Below are 27450 nucleotides of genomic sequence, written 5' to 3'. Positions count from 1 at the left end.
CCTTAATATCTTAGAATAGACTCTAAACACGTACAAAATCCAGCTATAGATAAGCACTACAGTTCAGAGCAATGAATAAAAATTACAACAAATTAGATAAAATCAGGATATACAAACAAATATATAAATAACAATGTATTCTTGCAAAACAAATCCTTTTCAACTAGTGTAACTTTCAAAATGTTACGTCTTGTGTTGAGGCATAATGGCTTTAACAAGCAAATTGCCTCGCATGGGTTCAATAAATTATCTTTTAAGTCTTATATACAAGCCTTTGCCAAGGCTAATGTATCTGATTACATACCGACATATTCCTTTGATCAGCACTATAATGCTGAGTTAACGACTCTTTGATAGAAACAGCATGTATGCGGAGGATAAATCTGGAATCATTTAGCTTTACGAAGAGATGGCTTTTGTACAAAATCCATACAAGGCCTTCATATGCGTTATATTGCAACAATCGTTCTCAATACTCATTCTTGTGACTCGTCAATCTTGTTGAATGGTACATTTTCAAAGTGACAGTTCAAGAAGTTGACAAATAACTTTAAATCGTGACCAAACATTCCGTCTAAAGATTAGATAATCTTTGAGCCAGTCACTTTCTTTTCAACAGCTGCTTTGATTAGATAGTATTGGAGCCAATCGCTTTCAACCACATTTTAGTTATCCTAGCTGACAGTCATTATTTGGAGCCGTGTTAACGAAATACACAATGATTAATGGTCATGTGATAACGTCAAGAGCATTTTAAATGCATACTCGATGTGTTTGCACAAAAAGCAATAATGAAATGTTATAAACTGAAACAGGAATACTTGCATAGATTCCGCTTTTCCTATGATTTAAGATTGATGAAGGGTCAATATAATTCACTAGAGCAACGAAAATCGCCTCACTGCAAGCACGCGCTTAATAGATCGGACGTTGGAAATAAAACGTCAGGAAGCAAAAGAATATATGAACTTTTATTTTATGTTTCAACTTTTAAAAGATCTGATCAAATAGTATTCAATCCTTTTCAAATCAATTGCATGTAACAACAAGAACATAGGACGAATAACACAAGGAGATTCATAATATTCACGAGAATGCCAGAAGAAATGACAACTCTCTTTTTAATATCAATAACAAAGTTTCACATATTTCTCCTTGCTTTTCTATTAGTGATTGTACAATGGAGTGACAGCACTGTGTATGTGCCCTGGATTCCACGGAATGGGACAACAATGAATCTGTTTTGTCCTTTGTCATGTGAAACCGATAAAAACCGTTCACCAGAGCAATGTTGTTGCTGTGAGGCGCGCAGTTGCAGTGAACTAGATCATCCATTGTGTCACGAAACTATCAGCGATCTACACCTAGAATACATTGGCACTGACGGACAAAGCATCATCATACAAGATCGCAAAACTAATGCATCTGACTATTCAAGGATTCGACATGTAAATGGAGTCATGACATCGTTTCCGAAAAATCTCATGGACTTCAAAAACCTAAAGCATGTGGACTTCACAAGAAATCGTATTTCAGAAATAGGCAACATATCATTTTTATCAAACATTAGCGAATTAATTTTAAACTTTAATTTTATAACACATATTTCAAATAAAACCTTTCTGGGACTGTCCAACCTTAGAACTGTACAACTTTCCAATAATAAAATAAAAGACATTGACCCAAATACACTTTTGAGGGCTGAACTAAATATATTCAACTTCGATGTGTCAAACAATTTCATCACTGAATTGGATGTCACGATTCTTCTTCCAGAAGGCCCTTTGTGCGAGCTAAACCTTAACAATAATCCCATCCATAACATTGTCAACAAGAATGGGTTTACCTTTAATACAAATAAGATGCATGGTCCTGGATATATCATGATGAAAAACAACTCGCTGACATCTCTACCAAATCTGACAGCTGTCGGTTTAGGAGACTATTCTGATTTCTTTAAAGGAGTTACGTTGCAAGGATTTTTTGTTGGGAGACATAAGATTACATGTGACTGCGCTCTCATTCCTTATTTTGTGCAAATACCAGATGGTGCATTGAAAAAGTTTATCTCAGATATGGACAAAATCGTTTGCTCTTCTCCAAAAGAATTGAATGGCATACACTTGCTAGACATTTATGAGTCGAAACAATTTGACAAACTGATATGTGACCTTGTCATATATTGTCCTTCGAAATGTCACTGTCATGATCAGCAAATGAGAAAAAGGGTTATTGTGGACTGCTCCAATTTGACGATGACTGAGATGCCCCACTCGCTTCCCGTTGGCTACTGGGGGAATACAGCAATCGATCTTCTATTGGGCTACAACTCCATTAGTACATTGGAAAAAAGAAGTTATTTAAATGACATAGCATTTCTTGACATGACTGGGAATATCATTAAGTACGTAGACGGCAATGCTCTAAATTCTATGAAATCAGACATCAGCCTCATCATTCCGGATAACACAATGGAATCTTTACCTAACGAATTTCGGCATCTCAATCCAAACCATCTACATATTGGTGATAATTATCTGAAATGCTCTTGTGAATTTCTTTGGGCAGAGAACTGGCAAAAGTACAAGTTACTCAACAAGAACAGAACATTATTTTGTTTATATGAGAATTCAAGAATCCCTGTTGACAGCATGAGCACGGTCCTAACAATATGTGAAACAAAACTCTCAAAAATACCAACAGAAGCATGGATTTGTATTGGATTATTGATTCCCCTACTCGGAGCAGCCTTTTCTTTCTACATGTTTTACTACGAAGTATTCATATTATATAGACGGTGTATTTGTTATTTACGAAAGAGAAAATTTGTAACATGTCCTGAGCATATGGATACCATTTTTATTTGTTTTGATGAATGTAACACAGAAGTTTTCGAATGGACTGTGCGAAATTTTAACCCTTATTTAAAGACAGAAGGGTTTAAAACAACCATTCCATGGATGGATTTTGAGCCAGGTATATCACGAGAGAAATGCACGATTCGAGCAATTAATGACAGCAACACATTCATCGTTATACTTTCCATCAATCAAACAATCAATGTTGATGAGGACAGCAATGCTGAATCATATTTTGATTACGAATTCGAGGTTTTATGGAAAGAATTCACATCTAACTCGATGAAACAAATCATACTGGTCAATTTTGATCAACTTGAGAGTAAAGACGTTGAAAACAGACGCATGCGGGCCTTAGTTCGTGCCGGTAAGGTGGCCGATTTCCATGACAGAGAGGATATATTGTTAGCTAAAATAAGAAAACGACTGAGCACGTTATCGGTGACTTCTCGGCGACTGTTTGTGAAACCAGCAGCAAGAAATGATAGAAGTGTTTCATGTTTGTCTTGTACAAAAGATAACATTTTAGAAGAAACGATTATTTTCGACGAATCGCAAGGCAGAAACCCTTCTCGGAACCAAGATACTGAACAAACTTATATTAAGCTTTCTGATTATAAAGCAACACATCTTTCACCCAGATGTAAGGACTCACTTCACGGAGAGAAGAAACACACAGCTGAGATTTGTGCAAGAAATGTAGCTACTAATCCCGATGTTTTCAAGCGTCTGACCATCCCCCATCAGACTATTTGTAATCACTTACACAGGCGGTGCTATACTGGCAACCAACCAAGCCACGAATAAGTCTACATCATTTAAAGTAACGTTTCTCATTTGGAACACTTTATGTCATTTGCGACTTTCCTCTCATTAAAACGTGTCTCTATTGTATATGTTGAAGTCTATAAAATGTTCCAGACCGGTAATGACTATTGGATGGATCCATATTTCATGACAGATATATGTATGTATGTATACAGCTATAATATCATATCATTTTGGTTACATATTTTTGCATAAAGATCCTCACCAAACATGAATATTGGGACAAGACTTCAAATGAATGTTCTAAAATCTGACTATATTATGAAATTTCTTGGAGAGCGAAATGTGTGTTTGCGCTTTGCCAGTAAATGGAAGCTATTATTTTTCTATTTTTTGTTAGAAATACAGAAGGGGTGAAGACATTATCTCGGCATAGAATTAAAATTTTCTTCGTTGTAATTATTTGAATACGATGACTAAATCATTGGATACGTAATTCAATATGCAAAATAGAAACGTGTCTAATAAAGTAGCAGCCATCTCCCAATTCTGATTTTAAAATGAACACCTTCAGTGATATCAATAAACTGGAGACAAAACTTAATCATTATCTTTTATACCCTGATTGTTTCGAGGAGGTATCAGAATCTGCCATCTTGTTTACGTATCAAACCAAACGGGAGTTTCATTACTAACACAGCGGCAAAGATTGGTGTTGGTGAATCTATCTTTCTCAGACTACAGGAATGAAGAGGCTCGTCGTCTTTAGTGACTGGGAATAATTCCGTAATTTTACGTAACGCTGAGAATTACATCTGTTTAAACACTTGAACGTACGAATTACACGTTTTCCACTTCTCACTTTGTTAATGTTTTGAGAAATTGTCCAAATTATACATTCGAAAAGTGCTTGCAGACGAAACATCGCTGACATTCTAAATGCGTGCTATCCAAAAATCTCACCATTTCACTAAAAAGAGTACTTTTTCGGGAATCGGAAAACGGTGTTGAACAGAACAAACTGGTAATTGGGTAGGAGAATGATAAAGTTGTTTTGTCTAACCTGTTCATTCTTGATTGCTGATTAACCTGAATTTTCAAAAAATTTCTAGACGAAAATTTTCTGCCACTAAATACTGAGAAGAATAGAGGTCGTTCGATGTAATTATGACAGTGCATGGTATTACACATTTGCCATGACTAAACCCATTTATTCGGACATCATAGGAAGATATTTCATCCGGTTTGTACTGTATTACACCTTTTGGTTAGTCTCATCTAAAGATGTTGACATACATTAACTGTGATCATGTCGTATGTATTTTATATAATATTTTAAGTAATATTGAATGACGAGGAGTACGAAGTTAGGTAGTAATAGATGACACGGTAATGGAACTATAGTTCCTTGAGTTCATCTCAGAGTCGAAGAGTTTTTTGTGTGAGCGTCAAGAAATGTATCTGAAATTACCTAATTCGTTTGAGCACGAATGATTTGAACACCACTGATTTTATACATGCTGAAAATAAAGAGTGGTGCGTTTATCATTTAATCCGTCATGTAAGCACCGGAATCGGGGAAAAATTCATCATTGATTAAAATCCAAGCATATCTGAAAGACGTTGAGTGTCACAGGTGAACAAACATCGCCTGCATCGCCGAGTTTTCCCTCAACAATTTGAAAATTCAACATAATGTCTGTTTGCTACATGATTTGTCTAACGAATAATGACATTTATATTTCGATGCAAAGAAAAAAACATGTACCTACTATAAGCCCATCGCCTGCCATGATTCAATTAAATGTATAGGAATGCAATTCTTAATAACTCGCAAGAGAGGCAATTACATTATGACGTAAGGTAACCGAATGTAGTAGTTTGCTTCTGCTGACTTGCTGACGTTAGGCACCATTTGTGGTTTCGATCAATAATTGCATCGTGGGACTAAAACTCTTTGATCTAATGAGAGAACACGATATAAATGAATTGCAACAAATTGTTAAAACAAAGATGGTCAAAGTTTGTTAGCAATATCTGAGCAAACTACAGTGACGTTCTTCAACATATTGCTTATTATCGGACCTAATGATTTAGAATGTGTTTCAGGATAACATTTCTTCAGTGAATGGGTTGGGCCTTTAGGTAATCGAGTCATTTGTCAGAGAATCATAAACGTCATCAAGCATTAGGCCGTGAATTACATGCCGATTCACTTGTCACTCTTAGTTGAGGTGTAACGTCGTTTATCTCAAAGATATCATAATTTATCTAAACAGTATGGATAAGCACGGAATTGAGGGTTTCGTTTAAACAAATACGAATTTTTTTATGAATATTGGCGTGGAACCTATATTGGACCTCGAATCAAATGATTATGACACACTTTGTCAGACCTACTGTGCTTAGCATTAGCAAGGTTATACCCAGTCTGTGCAAAGAATTGAAAATATTCGTTGTTTGTTTCGGCAAACATATCAAGATTTCTTTGTTCGTACTGAAAAGTGTCCATACCTGCGGTGTATCGACTATATTTATCACAAATGTAAATTCGTCATACTATAAGCATAGGAATTTCAGTGACATTCAAAGAAAGGACCTCCTTTGCCCCAAATCAGTAATGCTTCTTCATACGCTTCAGATGTTGTCATGCAAGGACTTGCTATAAACTTGTTCCGCCAATGTGTGACATCCTATAATTTACCTCCATTGTGAATAATTAATACAGATGGAAGTGGGGGGGGGGGGGCCGAGTGACCGAGTGGTCTAAAGCGCTCTCCGTTACTGCCATCTCACCTCTGTCTGCGTGGGTTCGAGTCTCGGATTCGGCCAATGTGGGTATGTGAGAAAGCTTGCCAGTAGCTTCTCGTGGGTCGGTGGTTCTTTCCGGGGTTTTTCCTCCACCATTAATAATGGCCGCCATGTATCGCCTATCGTGTGCTGAAAAAATGGCGTTATGTTGTTGTTGTTGTTGTTGTTCTAGGGTTTAACGCCATTTTTCAGCACAAGATAGGCTATACATGGCGGCCAGTATAACTGGTGGAGGAAGAACCCTGGAAAACCCAGGGAAGAAACACCGACCCACGAGAAGCTACTGGCAGGCTTTCCCACGTACCCACGCTAGCTGAGCCTTGGACTCGAACCCACGCAGACAGAGGTGAGATGGCAGTGATCCGGAACGGTGAGCGCTTTAGACCACTCGGGGCCCCAAAAAATGGCGTTAAATCCTACAACAAAAATAACAACAGATAGAAGAATCATTCTCCTAAATGGCATAATCATTTCATTTTGAAGAAGAAAAAGAGGTTTTCAATTTTCGTAAGTCTCACTCTCCACCCCATCCCTATAAATTCAACAAGCAAGTTCACTTTGAATCTGTCATTTCCATTATATATGTTTAACGGCGACTTGTTTATTGTTACAAACAGCCATATAACTTTTCAAAGTTGTCTGTTTTTCATTCCAATATTAATATGAGGGTTTTTAAAGAGAATTTACCTGCATATGTCATTCACTTTTACACACTGATTGCGCGCCTTGAACACGGGCACTTAGCTATTTCACTTAATTTGATATCAGCATAAGAAAACATCCGAGTCTGACCTACATAGATAATAAAGTTAAAGGAATACCCCAATCTGTCCTACATAGATAAAATTTAAGAGTGTACTTTATCTATGAGTAATATATTGACCAGTTTGTCATCTATGCATGACTTACAAGTACTTCCTCTTGAGACCATTCCAAAATGTATTTGGGCAACTGTATTTATTCTACAGGAATGGGCTCTATACAAATATTATTTTATATTTTTACTCATAAAAGCCATAATAATTTTTAATATATATATATATATATATATATATATATATATATATATATATATATATATATATGTGTGTGTTCCTGAGATTCGAAGCCATAGGCACACCCATCGCCTGCACGTACCAAATCATATATCATGACTTACAAGGACTTCCTCTTTGACTATGTATTTTGAGAGACCATTCCAAAATATATTTGGGCAACTGTATTTATTCTACAGGAATGGGCTCTATACGAAGAGTATTTTTATTTTTACTCATAAAAGCCATAATAATCTATATATGTGTTTGTATGTGTTACTGAGATTCGAAGCCATAAGCACACCCATCGGCTGCACGTACCAAGCCATATATCATTGGCTCATCCCCAAAAAGAATGGAGCAACGAGGATTTGTCTCTACCAAAATTTGTATTTGCCAGTTATTTTCTTAAAATGATTTAACGATTTTGAACACTGCTGCGTAACTTTAGCACTCAATTTTGGAATCAGATTTAGGAAATAGCCCAATTAGTCCTACTCAAAGAACACGAAAGATAGTAATTTATCTGTAAGTATTTTGTCTAATGTGTCTTATAACTCCTTAATTTGAGGCAGATTTGTACGGCAAAGTACTTCCTCTTGCTTGATGTTACTTGGGGAACAGCTGTGACAAAATATTCATTAACAACTATATATATTTGATATTAATAAACTCTTTATGAAGATAGTTTATATATCTCACTCATATATATATATATATATATATATATATATATATATATATATATATATATATATACTGTAACGTGCTCAACCCAGGTTTAACTTCCCAGCGCAAGCTCCCTTATATTTAGATAATTTCTTCCTGTTTCGATGGTTCGGCAATCCTCAAACTGAGACTTTGAATTGGTTGCAATAGTATAATGTACTGGTAGTACATAGTAAGTCGTCTGATAACAGACGAAATCTCTGTAGAAATAACGGCTTCTTATACTAGCTACTTATATGTGAGGAAATTATTTATCTAAGTATATAAACAATATAAAATCTGAATGAGAAAAATGGATGATTTATTTTAGTCTTAACATGTCAATAAGCAATTCAACATAATAGACTTCACATATTCTCTTCCTTGTCAATAAATAAATTAGTATAACAGAACGTACATATACTTATAACCAGCAGTCTCAACAATTAGTATTAAATGATAATATTGATCAAATATAATTTACTAATTTTATAATATATTGATAGGGGTAAAATTAATACAAACGGATTCAAATAAATAGAATTAACAGGCGAAACGGGTGACCATTTCTTTTACGATAAAAATATAAAGTCATACAAATGTACTGAAATAGCGTTATGGAGGCCCTATATCCCTACGTAAGAGTACTCAACACTTTATCTTTGGCTTTGATTTTCCTTAGTACATAAATTTACTATTAATTTTTATATTACATAAATGAATATATATTTTCTAATATGATTATTTAAACTTAATTTCTACTAGGAGAATGATAACATTCCCTATCACTCTTGGAAGCCGATTATGTAATGCATTTGCATACGAACCCGATGCCGGTTGAAGGGAAACTGACTGGTTTGCGCAACACCCGTATTTATAACCTTCGGTTGCACTACACAGTGTAACACTCCACCAAAATAGTACATATTGTTAACAAGTATTTAAGACTCAATAAATATTAGATATCGTTAAATTATTGAGATACAAAACAAACATTAAATGCTAATTATATTATTACAATCTTAATCGCAAACGTTTGATCAAACACTAAAATCCTTATGTCACACGTATAAACAGTAAACATTGGCCTTCAAACAAGTTGGTGGTGCGGGAAAATTAGAACATGCACCATCATAATGCGTTATCCTTGCAGGAGAAGGTAAGTGCATTATTTTCTTGTTGAACATAACTTATTCTAAGTAAAAACTAGTTATACCAACCGTTTATTGGTGTTCAATAATGATTGCATACACCGCGTAGTGGAAATCTGAGGTGCCTCCAATACGTAAATTGCCTCCAAAACAAAGATGGCTGACATCGTGAAATACACTGAACGTTGTACATAATATCAATCATTTGTTTTGTAATGCATCGAACTTAACATAGTCTCAGGATATCCATCTGTACATGAAACTACTATATGTGTGATTTACAGCATTGAAACAATGTAAATCAATGATATGACACACTGGAGGTGCCTCCAGTACATAAATTGCCTCCAAAACAAAGATGGCGGACATCGTGAAATATATTTAACCTTGTGCATAATATGAATGATACAGAACATTCTTTGGCAAAACATCTTACTTAACATAGTCTTAAACTACCCATCTGGACATGAAACTATTATATTTGTATTCATGTAAAATTCGTAACAATATATATATATATATATATATATATATATATATATATATATATATATATATATATATATATATATATATATATATATATATATATATCGAGAGACAGAGACAGAGACAGAGAATGGAATGTCTTAACATTATTGTACCGTGTAAGGGTCTTATTAGTAAAAAGTAATGATAAAATCTATTCACATTGTGAGGTTTTCTCAAAGATTGTTCCTTATTTCGCAGAATCTCTAGAAGCATTTCCCAAGGTCTTCTTTGGTGGGTCTTCACTATCCCAAGAAATAAATGACAAAAGGTCCATGTCATACCTCTTTAAATAGGGAATGTTATAGACCATGTGTATACTTAAAATAGAATCTCATCCTTCGAAACTTTCCCCATCATGTTAACTTAGGAATATACGCCTTCTTACGTCCCGAATACAGTTATCGTATTTCTGTCTGTAATATAGAGACAAAGGGCAATGACTCTTGCCCATTAATTAACTGACCGATTACAGGTGGCACCAGCTTCAAGCTTGCGCTCATAATTGTAGTTCACTGCGCCTCCCAAAAACCAGTTGAATTTTGTGCTATATTTAATCTTCCATTAAGGATTACATTATCTTCAAACATCTTTTTCTTTCAGTGGTAGACTTGATTTTTACGTTTTGACCATATTTGTGTGAATTTTCTTCTCATACGTGAACTAGTATCTGCGTTTTTGACCGCAGCGTTCTCACGGCTACATTGTAATATAAAAAATTGTTTGAATTCTTATTTGCGCATGCTATCTATCTAATCAACACCTCTAGCATAGCGGGTGTCTCTGACATTGTTAACGTTGCTAATCTGTTAGTATTATTATTATCTTTCTTTCATTATTACTATGTCGTTTCGGAACATAACAATAAAGACGAAGTGTACGAAATACAAAATAGGGCAGCGAGGATTCACATCATCCATGCATCGCCTGTACCAAGTGTACATCGTCAGCTACATGCAGAATGTAAATTTAATTGGTTGTAAACTAAACAGTCGACAGTACTAAAAAAAAAAATTCAAAGAACAGGGAGCGACGGGGAAAATTAAAGCCTGGGAGTACTGATGTATTGAGTATCCCATAGCACAGCGGGTGTCTCACATTGTTAACATCGTTCACTATTATTATTTATTTATTTATTTATTTATTTATTTATTTATTTATTTATTTTTTTATTCATTCATTCATTTATCGTCTAAGACCATAACAATGACGACAACGTGTACGTTTGGTACAACGGGTGACGAGAGAGTTGATTATTTCTGGCAACCTTTCCCCTAGCTCTTCTTATTGTTAAGACACTATGCTCTTAAAATAAGTAATAGTAAAGAGTGAAAAGCAACAATCTTTGTAAAATTGAACAAAATAATATATTTTCCTATAAGACAAAGTGAAAATGAAGAAATAAACTTACGGTATTGCGAATTAAATCCCAAAATAATCCTATGATGACAGATACAATTCCTAATAATTAAACTTCTGAATAAACTTTAGTGGAAATCCAAATTAAGTCCAACGCTAAATATTAATAATGATAATAATATTAAACCCATTCACAGAGATTATTTTAGATATGCATTACTTGTTTAATGAATAAGAAGTCAATAATTCAAGTCAAGTGTGCCTGTGACGGCCTGAATCGTGTTGATGTACCAACGGTCTTTTGTTGAAACAACCCAACCCAATATAATTCCAGCTTTGAATTCACTATCAATCCCAGTGAATGTCTCTGTCCAAGAATATTATTTTTGAGCACTCTGTATTTCCAGAGAAAAATCACTTGAACTGATTAATTTGAAGAAATAAATTCTAGCCCAGCTGGACCATTGGACACATCAATAACACAAATTAATTCTGCTAGATCTTAAAGCACGAATGAATAATTTCTTTAGTGACAAGATTATATAATCTCCTGCTTGACTTTACTTCACAATTAGCATTGTCATATATATAAAAGAAACTATTGCCTAATGGAAAATAACTTTCTAGAAACTTCTCACTGTTTACAAAATAAAATGTAGCTATAATTAGAAAGTCTGTTGCTAAAATTAAAATATATAACCTGAATTATGTTCGGTACGTCAGGTGAATTCCCAATTATCTAAACCCAGACCCAAATACACATGTTTACTTATATTAATATTGATAATAATATTAAACCCATACACAGAGAATATTTTAGATATGCATTACTTGTTTAATGAATAAGAAGTCAATAATTCAGATCATGTAGAAAGCAAACTTGATTTTGAACAAGGTTAAATACAACATTTAATGTTACATTACAATAGTAAATAATGAAATAAAAAATTAAAAACCTTGCAAACAATACAAATTAAATATACTAACATTCTGTCCTATATGAGAGTGACGAATTTTTACCCATTTCTAGGCAACCCAATGGACGTAAGTCCTCCCACACTCGCATGTCCGAACATGGTCTTAGGACCTCATAATCAGGGCGCATGAGGTTTATCAATAAATTGAATGAGCATACTGTCTAGCCGAACCTGTTTTATGCCGTATCGGTTACCTACCGTACTCTCCAGCCATCCGACCCGCGATCCATACCGTTCGGTGATCGAATGTCTTCCAATGTATACCGTACCACGTCTCATCAAGCAGAACCGTGGAATATTGGATTTGCTGGGGATCGTATTGATATATATATATCCGGTCGTTTATCAATATCACTTTACAAGTAATGTCTACACTACCGGCCGTACAACCGACTCGAGCACCGACAGATTTTGATTTCGACAAGCCGACCGTACAGATCCGACAACTACATCCTACGAATATGGCTAGAAATTTACTCCCGGCGTACCCTCCGGAACGGTACGGTAACAGCCTTAGAGAAGACGGTCACGAATCGTCTATAGACGATTCGTGACCGTCTTCTCTAAGGCTGTTACCGTACCGTTCCGGAGGGTATAGACGATTCGTGACCGTCTTCTCTAAGGCTGTTACCGTACCGTTCCGGAGGGTACGCCGGGAGTAAATTTCCAGAGGGGATATGCATTATAAGGATGTTGGTCTTGATCACGACCAGGATGACGCACACACTGAGTGTGGACATAAACCTAATGACAGTTCACGCTCAGATTATCCCCGTGAAAAGGGCTGAGTATATCTTAAAGGCGGCTGTGGAGGAAACAAATCGGGTGTTGTCGAGCTCAGAATGTCCACAAACCCATCTTCTACACCGGCAAACAGGGCCAATGCCTCAGTCGATATTGTCGATGAGAAAGTCGTCCCCTCCTTTTCTCTTTTCCCGCTGTTGGGAAAAATCAATTACCGATAGGCTTTCTGCCAGGACCAGTGATCAAAGTAATTCCAAAGTATTTTGTTCTCAGAATCAAATACCAGAGTCGTTTATATCCCGTTAGTTTATAACTCATTTTCACACATTTTTGCACAGAACTCTTGGTGTTAGACAAGAACTACGAAAGGTCAATATGACTTTGTTTACATACTGTAAGATGGATAAAGGATTTATGTATGCACTTTGCTCAGTCTCTTTATTGTGACTTTGTCTTCGTTGTTGTTTGGCGTCGCTGTCGATTTTCCTGCTCAGGGAAAAGGCTGGTACCGATCACGCCAGGGAGTCAACGGCTCGAATATCTAAGGTGATTAAGCAGGAGGCCCACCATACAATGGCAAATGCTTTGGTTCTTCCGCTAACCTGGATCTTGTGCAACGGAATGCATCCTTATGCTTTACCTAACTCAAGTCTCATTACACACTGTTCCTGCGAACCACACACTTCGGATCGCCTCTACTGTCTCCGGTGGCAACTTAAAAGAAGTACGAACACTAGCAGCCCAGAAAATGTCCCTCCATCTCTTTACATAACAGCTGCATTATAAATCGTATCCTATTATCCTTCAATAACGGGATGACAGGAGACGATGGGATGCTGTATCATTCTATTCTCAGTCCAAAACAAATCCTCGATCCCAACCCTATACATGGAGACAATCTGCTGATCAGTCTCGTAGACGGCCATCTCTTTGGGGTACCAATCTGATGTAAACCAGATCTCCACTGTCCTACGTGAAGATCTGACAGCGACCGCTTAGGGGTCATATTCTGATGACCGATGTTACTATCATAATCGCTAATTTTGTCAGCCAATTAGATTAAGCCTTACTTATTTGTGTTTGGGAGACTGAACACTACGGCTGAAGATCAACAATGTCTGCCAGACAATTTGATTCACGTTTAGATTCCTGATAGCTGCATTGATATTGGCCACTTCAAAAGTAATCAGAACATAACCCCTAAGTGGTAGGATAGTGGAAAGCTGATTCTAATCAGATTGTTATGGGTAAGAAGCCAAGTTTCTCTTGCCCTAAGCCTCCACCGTCTCTCCGCTGATTTATTCGCCCGACGGCTCGCAGACAACCCTCCGGTAGGCGCCATATTCATGTTTTTCAAATAAACATTGGCTCGATCTCTTCCAGGAAGACAAATGAGTTATCCAAATTATACAAGAGGGACCTTGGATTTCCTTTTGCTGTCCCTCTCCCCTTTCTTCCTCTCCTTTCATAAAGGAAGTACCGTCGGAATTGGAAAAGGGTTTGCTTCTACAACAAGTCAGCAGGGCGCTCATCGAGATTTTTCAGAATCCGCAACCTCCGGAGCTTTACTCCAAGCTTTTTGTGGTCAGGAAGGTCAATGTGAAGCACAGACCATTAACATGATCTCAGTCATTTAAATAAAGTTATCGCGACACCAAAATTCAAGATGGAAACGACCATATCAGTCCTCCTTTCCATCCGTTGGTACGAATTTATAACTAGTCCCGCCGATCAGACCGACTTATATTTTCACCTTGGGAGTACAGTATATCCATCTGACGTATCGAGTTCATATTTTCCCATACAAATGCAGTAACCTTTTCATTATATGCTCATTTTTTATTCTACCTAATTATATTAACAAAATACACTACAAGAAACAAAGTAACTGAATGTATGCCACATTCCAAACTAAATACACAAGCGCATATTCATCATTACACAATAACAACATTATTACTGCGCACATAACTCCGCCCAGATAAATTTGAACTTAGTCGCGCGCTTGACATAACTTTCGAAAGAAAATAGCGTGTCTAGTTAAAATAGAAATTTGGAGTCATATTGTGAATGAATGCGCATTGCAACAACTTTTCCATTTGATCTGGAATGATTAGATGTTTGTATTTTTTTTTTTGATTCTACGCAATTTCGTGATTATGGACTGGATTTATATGTGACAATTCGACATGAAATACATCGGACTGATGGGAGAAGCGTGTTGACATCTGCAAATGTGTTTCTGTTTCTGTCATTGAATGTTTGAAATCATAATGTGGGGACAATATGAAGTCTTTCAACTGCAATAATCAAAAAGATGCTTCGGGATTTAATGCTTTTTTCATTTTAAGTGCAGTAAGGAGGACGTAATTGCACTTATATTCGAAATTACAGGAAGTGTAATCAAGATTGAGAACCTATGACATGGCTAATGTAATTCGGATTTGCAGATCTATTAAAGTACATTTTGTGGAAATTCAGGACGTAAAACTGTAAGTATATTTTTGCCATTCTTATCACCAGCTAAAGAAGACATTATATCCCTTGTAACTTGTATGTTATTTGTAAGGACCATTTCTTGCGTCTGTTGTAGAGCTAGCCTAAATCCGAAACATTGCATCAAAAAAGTTAACGCGGAATGTGCCAAAGCAGCTGGTATGTGACAGTCCACGAAACATCTGCTTTACTTCATTCAGAAACAAATTTAAACAACCACAACGTAAAGCGCCTATTACGCGAGTGAAAATGATTTGTTTACAAATCAAAAGTGCTGGCGTCTGCGTCCATTGTTTGATTACAATAGAAAGTAGTTCCTTTATGCACGTGAATGCAATATGTGTATTTGCACGCGAGTTCAGTATCGGGTAATATTGCACGATTCTGACAATGTGCAGTTAACGGAGGATAAATGGGCATATAATAAAACTATATACGAACCTGTTGTTCATTATTTTATTTTAATGTTCAATAAAGTATTAGATCTCTTACTTTTTTTAGCAGGTCGAAAGTTAGAGGTATTATAAATGATATTAATTTTATTTGCCTAGAAATACGGAGCAAAAGCATTTGGAAAATCATATATTTTGATTATGGTATTGTTTTATATATGGAAGTCGAGTGTTACAATTCTTTACATCAAATATTGTGGCACACTATGACAAAAGCTTAAACATTTCTGATATAAATATTGCAACTCATGTTGCTGCTGTCGGTATGTCTTATACCCTGAATATTAAAGAAACTTTTAGGATAAATCCTATATAAATTACATCCTCAAATAAAAGAGATTGAGGCCATAGGTTAACAAAAAAATGATCATCAAGGACAGAATTTTTTAACAAAATCTGAGTACACAAACGCATAAACACTGCTGTCAATTTCCTCAAAGTCCTAATCATTCGGCCTAATTTAGAGTGTGTTTCACGATAAACACATTTTTAATTGATTTTTTGTGAGTCATTTATGCAACGTACCACAAATGTGTCACAGCGTAATAACAGTACACCGCATGTTACACACAGAGTCCCTGATCCGTTTAAGTGTTGACGTCATTTCGTATATCCCAATGATACTAGGAAGTCAAATAATTTGTGTAAACTTTATTCGAATCCAATGGAAGGACTGGTTCCGCTTTAACATAGACAGGTATTTGACAACGAGTGGAGTGACATATTTAAAGGACAAATCACGTCCAAACTGTTATCAAAGAAAATAACGAGTCAAGATAGTCGACAATGATCTGTTCATTCTGTTCAATGGGTTAGCCGCATTTGATATTGGTTTCAACGATAAAAGCCCCAGGTATGACAGTGTTCGAATTGACAGGCTCCGTTCCTGCTGAGTTTGAAGTAGATAATATCAAAGATAGAAGTACAAGTAGGGCGTTACTGATGACAAGAAGTATAAATACACGATTATGTGAATATAACATAAATTCAAGTATCAGGAGAAGAAGTTTCAATTTAAAGCCTTTAGAGAAACATATTCAGCTACACGTTGATAATGGATACATGTTGTCTCATGTTGTTACTCTCGTTGGTTTATGCCTCAAACATCATAGCAATGATATTGTCGCCAGACACAGATGTCAGTTCATCACACTATACACCTTGGAATTTCAGTGACATTCAAAGAAACGACCTCTTTTGTCTCAACACATGTAGTGATTCTTTAGACACGTCTCATCCATCCCTAATCCCCAAGCCATTCGACGTGAGGTCATATGACCGGAAATGGTGTTGCTGTTGTAATGCACGAACTTGCTATGAACTTGTTCCGCCAACGTGTGATGTCATCATAACTTACCTCCATTTGGAATACATTGGTGCGGATGGAAGGAGCATTCTCCTAAACGACACAAACATTTCATCTAGTTTTCTGAAAAGTCGAAATGTCGATGGCGTGATGACGTCACTTCCTCTCAATTTAATGGAGTATCCAAACATTATTAGTTTAGACTATAGTAGGAATCGGATTTGGGATATCTCTAACATCTCCTTCTTAAAAGACTTGAATGAGCTTATACTAGATAATAATCTTATAAAACATATATCAAATACGACATTCAGCGGACTAACGAACCTGCGCAGAGTCACAATTTCAAGAAATCGGATACATAGCGTTGACACCAATACGTTTTCTCATCCTGAACTTAATATATATTATTTAGATTTTTCACATAATGAGTTAAAACACGTTGATGCCACAAATCTTTTCCTGGAGAAATATTTTTGTGAGATGAACTACGACAACAACTTTATCGAAAGTGTTGACAACCAAGAACATTTCAAGTTCGATAAAAACAAAACATATGCACCTGGACTTGTGTCCATGGTGAGCAATGATCTGTCATCTTTCCCAAATCTGACGGATTTGGGCCTGGACGACTATCGTGATCTCGGGAAGGTACTCAGAACTGCGTTTAATTTTCATGGAATAAAATCATTAATATGCGACTGCTCACTTATTCCTTACCTGACAGGAGTAGAAATTAAATCTTTAATAGATTTCTTCGGATATTGGGACGAGCTTATTTGCAAAACGCCAAAGGAATTTGAGAATATGTCTCTAAGGCGCATTTTTTACAATGTAAATAAAGATTATCTTGTATGTAATATCACAGAAGAAGATAAATGTCCTCCAAAATGCCGATGTTATGACCAGCAAAGTAGAAAGAGACTGATGATAAACTGTACAAGTTCAGAACTGACCGAACTGCCTGAGTATTTGCCTGAAGGCAAGTGGGGAAGCAAAGTGGAACTCCTTTTGCGTAATAACTCTGTCACAAAATTAGATCAAAGGAACTACATCCAGCGGATTGTGTCACTTGATCTGAGTGAAAACAATATTGCCTCAGTTGATGAGACAGCAGTAAAGATGATGAATTCCGATATACACCTACTAATTCCAAACAATTCCTTGCAGACATTACCCAGAGACTTTGAGAATCTGAATCCGGATAATCTAGAGATCGGCGATGCTTTCTTACAGTGTTCCTGTGATTTTCTCTGGGCAGAGAATTGGCATAGGTACAAATCGCGAAACAGAAATAAAACTTTGCAATGTCTTTATAATGGCGAGAAAATCAGTGTAGAAATTATGAGCAGGGTTTTGTCTAAATGTGAACAAGAAGTTGATACCATTTCAGTTGATGCACCAGTTATCACGGTAGTTCCTGCCACAATACTAATAGCTTGCTTGATTATTTTTTATTTTAGATTCGAAGTATTTATCTTATACCGCCGTTTTCGCAATTATATCCTAAACAAACATTTGGTAGACCTTGATGCATTTATTTCAGTTAATGAGTTAAACTCTGAATCTTTTCAATGGGTTTTGCAAGCGTTAGAACCCTTTCTGAAAGGTGAAGGTTATAGGACTACCGTTCCATGGAAAGATTTTGTACTTGGCACCTATCTTGAGACAGAAACTATCCAAGCAATTCACCGTCACAAGGCATATATTGTAATTGTAGCATCACGTGAGGGTGACGATAATGATGGAGACGGTGTTCCCGTGTTGTGGGCTGAATATGAATTTAACTGCATTTGGAAAGAATTTGTTTCAGACCCAAACAAGCAAGTCATTCTGGTAAATTTTGACCAAATAAATAGCCTAAAGGTGAGTGACAGACGTCTGAGAGCATTAGCTCGAGTTGGAAAAGTGGCAGATCACTGGGACAGAGAACGTAAGCTTCCTGTCAAAGTAAGGAAACTGTTGTGCATTTAATATACAAGAAGTACGAATTAATAGTTTACGTTGCATTCATTCCACAATGTAATTGAAAACATCCATACCGTGTACAGACTTACAGATGGCTAAGTTTAGTGAGAAGAAAATATCAAGGTCAATATAGCAAACTGAAAACGAAGATAATATTGAAAAAGAGCAATATGGATGAAGAAAGAAGGAAATTTCAACGCCTTTCCACCTCATCTAAACCGAACTGTGAGTGTAAATATAGTCGACCGAAACATTAAGATGTATAACACAGTATTTTTCTTTCCTTTTATTGGATTTTCCCTTATCGGCAGTCATTTAATTTACACATATGCTTGTCTTTTATATCATTCGCATCAAATTGTTTTCATTTATATTCCCTCCGTTACTGTTTAATTACCTTGTATGTGATCCGTACTGAAATGTTTTGATTTCCATGTTATCGCTTATTCTTGCCCAACATTGTAAATGCTAACTAAACCCAATACTTGCTAGTATGTTGGAATCAGTAAATATTATTTCTAGTACTGAAGAACTAATCCACAACAGGTTGTATTTATGGAGAATAGGATATCATCATTATCAGCCAGAATATAGCCCAGCAATCGTTTGCTTACTATATTGAGAAATAAGAGAAATACTTTCTAAATTTTCGGTCATTATTGTATGAAATATTCTACTAACCAGATGTCCTTTTGGATGAATAAATGAGCAATTATTATTATTATTATTATTATTAATTCAATGCCATCCAGTCTCCTTTAATAGTTAGAAGTAAGCATATTAAAGTTAATAGTTCCATTGTCCAGCTAAAAGATTAACTTTGCTATGAAGGCTGTTATGTCCATCTCGGTTTAAATATATGTGTCCTGCTTTTGTTATTTTTACCGACGACCATCGATTTATTCAAATACGTGTCGTTTATTCTATTCCAATATTAAATTCACTGGCTTTGAAAGAAAATGCGATCAACAACAAAATGTCTGGGGAATATATCTTCATAAAAATTGATTACACACTTAGCTATATCACACCATATAAAATCATGTTTTGAAAATTACACATATTTCCTTCAGTGATAACATCATTGCCCTTGAGTAGTTTTATCAGTCTCCTTGTAGTATGGTCTACTTCTTACTCTCGCTCGATGGTAATTGAAGAAGACCGTTCCAAAATCTCTCTCTCTCTCTCACTCTGTCTCTCACTCTCTCTCTCTCTCTCTCTCTCTCTCTCTCTCTCTCTCTATATATATATATATATATATATATATATATATATATATATATATATATATATATATATATATATAAAGAGAGAGAGAGAGTCTTAAGTTTCGATTGGGTAATTATGTGGTACACTGTGATAGTGCACTTGTCCTGAAGTAAATAGCCGATGTGTTCTTGATGGACATCTGTGCGTTCCATTTCGTGATGGAAATGTGGCAGTTCACTTGGACAGCGCACAAACGCTTGAAAACAAAGTAACGAAAAGTGTGGGCAATTTATGTTCCAAGACGACCAAAATAATTGGCTATATTACTTTAATTGCACAAGGTAACTGATAAACAGCCATACTCAGCGCAGATAAACAGGGCGATGACCATTTTTGATGCGCATGTAATATCAACGTCAAAACCATGAAATTGAAAACGCAGATCGTGGAAAAGCTGAATTTTTAATACGTTTCCATGCCTGCTAAACCAAATGCGGTTTATGTAGATATAGGGAATGTTAACTTGAAGATGTGCAAGATATTAACTGGTTATTTTTTTCTTCTTTAATTGTTATTTTATTGATGTTTTCGATCTCAGGACATTTAATAAACACATGTGTATTTCGTATCATTCGCATCAAATGGTAACCTACAGACGCTGATATTTTCGATATAGTGAAAGTTAGTCCGTCGCCCGATAAACTAATTTACACCACATTGTATGGCTGGATAATATTCAAAGGTAGACCTCCAGCTGTCTGCCTACTTTACTTAACAAATTCGAAAAATATACTTTCTAAATTTTCGGATATTTGGACCCATTTTGATCAATGATTAAGTTATTATTGTTTTTAATATTGGTATTATTATTATTTTGAATAATCACAATGAATGTTCTCAGATTGAAGAAGTTTATTTTGATTAATTCAGAAAACAAATGACAAATGTAAAATGCCTGCATTAATTTGGGTCACACACCTCAGTCAGGTGTTATCTTTTTATTAGTCCACCCCACCCCACCCCCATTATTTTTGACAAAAGAGTGACGTCCATCATAAATTGTTTATAGTGATGACCTGTTTATATCTGTCGAAAACCATCGATTTATTCAAACGGTTTTCTGTTGCTCATTTCTTATATGTAGTTGAGGAACTTAGAATAATAATCTGTCTCTATTACAATTCGCTTGCCTGTTTATTGGCCAGAGAGAAGAAATATTCTTTCAACACTTTCGGATAGTATTTTATAAAGTGTCTTACTAACTAGTTTTCCTTTTATGAGGAAAACATGAGTCATTATTATTATTATTATTATTATTATTATTATTATTATATATTTTCATCACCTTCTTCCTTCAACGTTTAGAAAATCACAATGAATGTCATATTTAAAACTGGATCAATTCATCAAAAGACTATTAAATATAAAAGATTTCACATTATTTTCATAAGAAAGACACGTTTTCACCTTTTCACCTCTCTCCACCCCACCCCACATTTTGAACAAGCAAATATTCTTTGAAACTGTTGTGTGCATCATTGATTTTGATGCGCCCTCCTGTTTATATTTACAGAAAAAAAATCGAGTTTTCGGTTATTCATTCCAATATTTAAATTCCGGACTCAGAACTAGAATTTGTTTGTATTGATTATGCACTTTCAACATGGCGACCTAGCTATTTATTTAGCCTAAGGAAATACCCTGTTCTGTCCTAGATAGATAACATGTAATGTATCTATTAGTATTGTGTTTGCATGTTTGTCTTAAAGCTCCCAACTCAAGAAAGATTTGTTCAACAAGGTTCTTCCTCTTGGTTAGTGCTTTTGAACACACAACCATTCCAAATTATTTAAAGGTGAATTAGTGTGATTCTTTGACAGGAAAAGACTCGTGATGAAGATGAATATCTGTCTCTCTCTCTCTCTCTCTCTCTCTCTCTCTCTCTCAGCTATATATAGGTGTGGGGAATACTTGCCTTAATAAATTATTGAGATTAGATTTTTAAATACGTAAGTGGATAGGATAGTATTCATTTATCCGAGTAAATATCCAAAATATGGGATTTGACATGATAAACGTCTACTGGCATTGATTTGTGTCTGAGAAGCGGCAGATTACTGGGATGAAGAAAATAAGCCTCTAGACAAAGTAAAGAAATTTTGGGAAATATTATTTAATTTGCGTGTATGATTCACATTAAAATGTTTTGATATACATTTTCTCCGTCACTGTTCTACTGCATCTATTGCATAGAAGAGTCGACAAATCGGAGAGATTCTAAATCGGTCCAGCTATGTTCATAGACAGACCAGATCATACGTGGTTAATAAAGCATGAAATAAACTGAAATACCTCAGAGCCAATTAAAGAATTCCAATGCCCTTTAATGCACGTAAAACGATCAACGATAAAGTAAGTGAAATGCTGAAAAAGGGATTAACTGATCGTTCAAACTTTATTCGTCCCTCTAGTGTTGATCAGAAAGAAGGATGGAACAGATCGTTCTTGTATTGACTTCCTTCAAATTAATCCAATGAACGTGTTTGATGTGGAACCAATGCTAGATGCTAACTGTTATATTTCAAATTAGACCTCACGCAAGGATATTGCTAGAATGCCCGTACATTATCGGTATTCGCGACCCTATATTGTTTACCATTTCAAAGGTTTGAATAACGATTTGGTCAACGACAGTGCTTCATGCGTTCGTCTTATGCGCAAATTGCTGAAAGGAATGGAAAACGTAGATAGTTTCGTTGACATAATACTTGTATATACGCATACCTGGGAAGTACATGTTGCGGTATTTCTTAACGTGTTCAATAAACTCCGTAAGGCCAATCACACGGAGACGTAAAAGGTGTAGTACAGCATATTCTAACTTGGAATGCTTCTGCCGTCTAGCAAGCAGGTCAGGGCTGTTGAAACCCCATCCTGATCAAATTTAACGAGACGGATATATCTCAAGACCAGAAACCAAGAAACAAATTAGACTGTACCCTGGTATAACAGGTGTTAACAGAAATTTCGTTCCAAATACCGTCACTATCGTTAATCCGTTGACGGATTTAACTGGGAAATGACAACCCAGTAGTGTCTTAAGGTTCCTGTCAAGAAAGAGATCTTAATTGTAGTAAAGGAATGTTGATTTGTCAGAGCTTAATAAATCATTCGTATTGAGACATGAGTCCAGTACAGGATTAGGAGCAGTTTTGCCCTTGCTTATGCTAGTTGAAAATTGTTGTCTCGGGAGAAGAACTACTCTGTGATCAAAAAGGAGTGTTTGGTACTGATGTGCGGAAAAATAACATTTCACACGTATCTATTCGGAAGGGATATTTTCCTTTAAACGGACCACTAGCTTCTCGTGTATTTGAACAAGCGAAAGTCGTCAACGCAAGATTGTTGCGTAAGGCATTTACTTTACGGTCATATCCTTTTCGGATGGGGAAAATTCAAGGGTCGGTAAATGTAGGGACCGATTACTTGAGCAGAGTTTGATTTGCATATTTTCATTTTATGATGGTATTCTTGTAATATAAATAAAAAGTCTCAGTATTTTTGTTCGTTTCTTTGCTCACATTCTATGATTTTCCAAAGTTGTTCCCTCTTGTTTGAGGAGGAGGTAGTGTGTTTAGTAAAATGTTTATGCAGTTTAAATAAACGAAAATGTACTCTGGTTTCGATTCCACGTAAAACCTGTCTCAAATATTAAATTAAAAATGAGATATTTACGGGCATTAATAAGCTTGATGTATTTGTTTCAACATTCATTGAGTATACTGTGATTTGTTATCTTTTAGAGCTCTAATACATTTAATGATTTACTCCTTTGCTATCGGTGAATTCAATATATTATCATTGTTGTCTAAGTCCATATCAAGATTTTTGGGCATGTTTTCAACCATGTTCTCATTATAATCGTTTTAAAACTCATACAGTGTACCTAGTGTAATGCTTTAAATATCGTGTTTATTTTCAATACTATTAACAAGTTTCCAGAAATCACCAGGGATTTTATTTTTCAGTGGTCTGAGCTAAGGGTGTATCCTGTAATTATACCTATTTGCGTTGATCTTCATCAGTCGTTGTTTATATTTACTTGCACTTTTGACATTACCCGTATTTGTTTGTAAAGGATTACTAGTTTACATTTCTCTTGCTAAGTGTATATGTTTCTGCGCATTGAGACACTGTCTCCCAAATCAAAGTTTGTTTTTAATTCGAGTATTTTCATTTTTAGTGCTACTATTAGAACTTAAGAAACTTTCACTTGGTGAATCGATAAATAATTTCAATCTCCAGGAACAGATATGGATGACTGTGCCTTTGTCTATTTCTGTTTGATCTGCTTGTGCATTCTGCATGCTTTTATGCAAAGGGTTTACTTTAACGGTGTCTATGTTTTTTAATAAAGTCGCATTTCCGCTTTTCAATCCATGTAAGCATTGGGCGAGAATCAAGACGCCATTCTTCGTAAGCATCTTTCGGGATTTTTCAATTTTTAACGGATCGAAATCAACTTAAAAAAGAACTAGGTTCTTTGGAATCTAAATAATATATTAACATGTCTGCTAAAACTATATATGGAGACGAAATGACAGAAGTCTACAAAGAAGAATTAAAAGTTAGTAAAGCGAATTGAATATACAAGGATATAACTAGTAAACACTTAGCGAAAATGATTTTGATGAAGTGAATTCAAACCATATCAAAAAGCATAGGAGATGTTTATATGAGAGGTAAAGAATCAAATTATGAAAAGCGTCATTGATGAGTAATTGCTTTTTAACCAATTTTAGAATGAAGTGCTGGCTTGATAGCCTTTTAGTACGTCAGGACAAGATGGACCGATCAGTTCTTGACGGCCAATCAAACGCATTCTGGTTGAAATAGCAAAACAACTATTTGCCGAATATGACAAGAGTCAACATAGACATTAGAACGAGAATGTCACAGGAGATGAAACATGGATTTACATTTTCCATCTTAGGAGAAAATAATAACGCGATCTGAGAAAATGAGCAGACACCTCAAATAGCACGACATAGTCGAACTGTTAAGAGTGTTTATTTTTCGATGCGAAAGGCATAATCCAGGTACCTGTGCCTGACTCTGCTAGCGTTACTAGATGTTTGTATGCCTTCGACGTGCTGTCAAAGGTTGTGGAGCAATACCTAAATACCGATTTGAGCACTAGTCTCAGAGGTATCCATTTACTCTATGACAATATGTTGTCGTAACAAACTTCCTAAAGGAGCAAAGTGTCCACACTCTGCCACTTCCTGCATACCGATATGTTTTAACTCACATTGATTGATTTGGCTGGATCTCATTTTACACATATTTATTGAGGATCAGACGATCTCAAAACGGCCATGTGGTTTGAAGTGCAGTTTTCTAGTGCATGAGCCAATGAATGTATACATATTATCATTGGATAATCAGACTGATAAAGTGTTGCGGTGGGTTGGGTTACTATGTGTGGATACACTGACGTATTGTTCACTAGTGAAAGGCTTTGCCATACAGCGAACTAATATTCAAAACAATTTAAATACCTCTCGTAACAAGGTAGTTTTTGAAAATAGCTAGACTGGTTGCTTGTTTCTTAACTGACCAAGTCATTTTGCTTACTTTAGCATTAGTTGGCTTGAAGTTTGCATTTTTTTATCAAATGTATAAATACAGCACAAATGTATTGAGAAATTAATAACTTATTTCCAAAAGTAAATTAAACGAACTTATGCAAAAATCTTCAGTATTACAGATGAATATTTATTTAAATCCTTATCGTTTAAATAATGTACATTGCAATTAAAAGACTCATAATTTTTTTTCATTGTGTCTTCTGTCTTTACCCTCGCTCTCTTCATGTATTCGTTTCTGTCTTTGGACTAATTGTTATAGACTGGTTATCAGCTGCAGTAATAATATTCTTTACCATGTCAGTACTGACAGTAGTGTTCAGTCCAAGTTTAAAGCTATCGGATAGTTGTTTCAATTTGTGTTTTTGTAGCCAATTCAAAATATACCATCCCTACCAACAGCATATACTTGCCTGATTTTAAGATCAGAAATTATTTAGTCATATTTCGTCTGAGTCATAACCTTGTGATCTAAAATTATTTTTAAAGTGTTGTAATTGTGTCATGAACAGTGCAAAGGGATTGTGTCATACATATTCTACTCTACAAAGCATGCCACATCGGACGTGGTACTTCAGTTTCCCAAAACCTTCTGTCAAAAGAGTGTTATCTTCCAGAAATATAATTATCTCATCATATTATTACTTATTATCACTGACTTAATTTAGTCAGATGATAATAGTTCCCAGTGTTCCACAGTATCTGCTAAATACTAACATTTATACGCCTTTAAAACCGAGGTAATGTTTATATTTTAAGCTCCGTTATATATCAAGCACTTATTTTTTCCATTAATAAATCCTACGATCGGACCAGCCTCAACTAGTTAACGTGGTGTTCTCGAAGGCAAGGTACTTTATCCCAATTGCATCGGCACTAAATGCAAACCAAATCAAAAGACATGATACACTTTTCAATAGTTACGAAATTTAACTACCATAATTCCAATTCAAATTAACGATCTATCTTGGTTCCTCTTTAATTTTATGCGCACATTTTATTGTTATTTGTTTACAAGTATGGCTGTAATTTATTTTCAAAAACTAATAATGTTTCTTGCTTCCTCTCTTTATTTTTACGTGCCCAGATTTCACCAGCAGACTATGAACTTTTATTATAATCCAACTAATCGAGCTGGAATCTGTTACTCTCTTGCAGAAATGCATGCTCTTGTTTTTATCAGTTTATAAGGAATTCGCAAAATATATAAATGTTAAGCTTTGAGCTAGCAAATCAAACACGATTATTATTAACTTAGTATATTTTCCCTCCATAATGATAGCAAAAGATACGGTAATAATTAAAATCAGTGGGGCCTTTAGCACACTATGTACAAATGTGTTGGAGAGCAGAGGAATCAGTCTACAAACAAACAAAACTCAACGTCTACAAGGCCATTGTGTTGCCGACCCTGCTGTTCACTTGAGAAACCT

General features: G+C 35.5%; 2 protein-coding genes across 2 annotated transcripts; both read left to right on the top strand.

Annotated features, from left to right (window-relative positions):
* The first annotated feature begins 909 nt into the window (after positions 1–909).
* Positions 910–3754, top strand: LOC149778396 (uncharacterized). Its single transcript, XM_089938471.1, has one exon. The coding sequence runs from the start codon at positions 1095–1097 to the stop codon at positions 3663–3665; it is 2571 nt and encodes an 856-aa protein (XP_089794597.1). The 5' UTR covers positions 910–1094; the 3' UTR covers positions 3666–3754.
* Positions 3755–16647: 12893 nt separating this feature from the next.
* LOC149778395 (protein toll-like) lies at positions 16648–19878 on the top strand. Its single transcript, XM_089938470.1, has one exon. The coding sequence runs from the start codon at positions 16941–16943 to the stop codon at positions 19164–19166; it is 2226 nt and encodes a 741-aa protein (XP_089794596.1). The 5' UTR covers positions 16648–16940; the 3' UTR covers positions 19167–19878.
* The last annotated feature ends 7572 nt before the right edge of the window (positions 19879–27450 follow it).

Source organism: Sinohyriopsis cumingii, chromosome 17 (genome assembly GCF_028554795.1).
Source record: "Sinohyriopsis cumingii isolate HCF-2022 chromosome 17, ASM2855479v2, whole genome shotgun sequence".
NCBI lineage: Eukaryota > Metazoa > Mollusca > Bivalvia > Unionida > Unionidae > Sinohyriopsis > Sinohyriopsis cumingii.
Note: the sequence above shows the minus strand (reverse complement) of the source record. Positions and strands in the feature narration are given on the sequence as shown.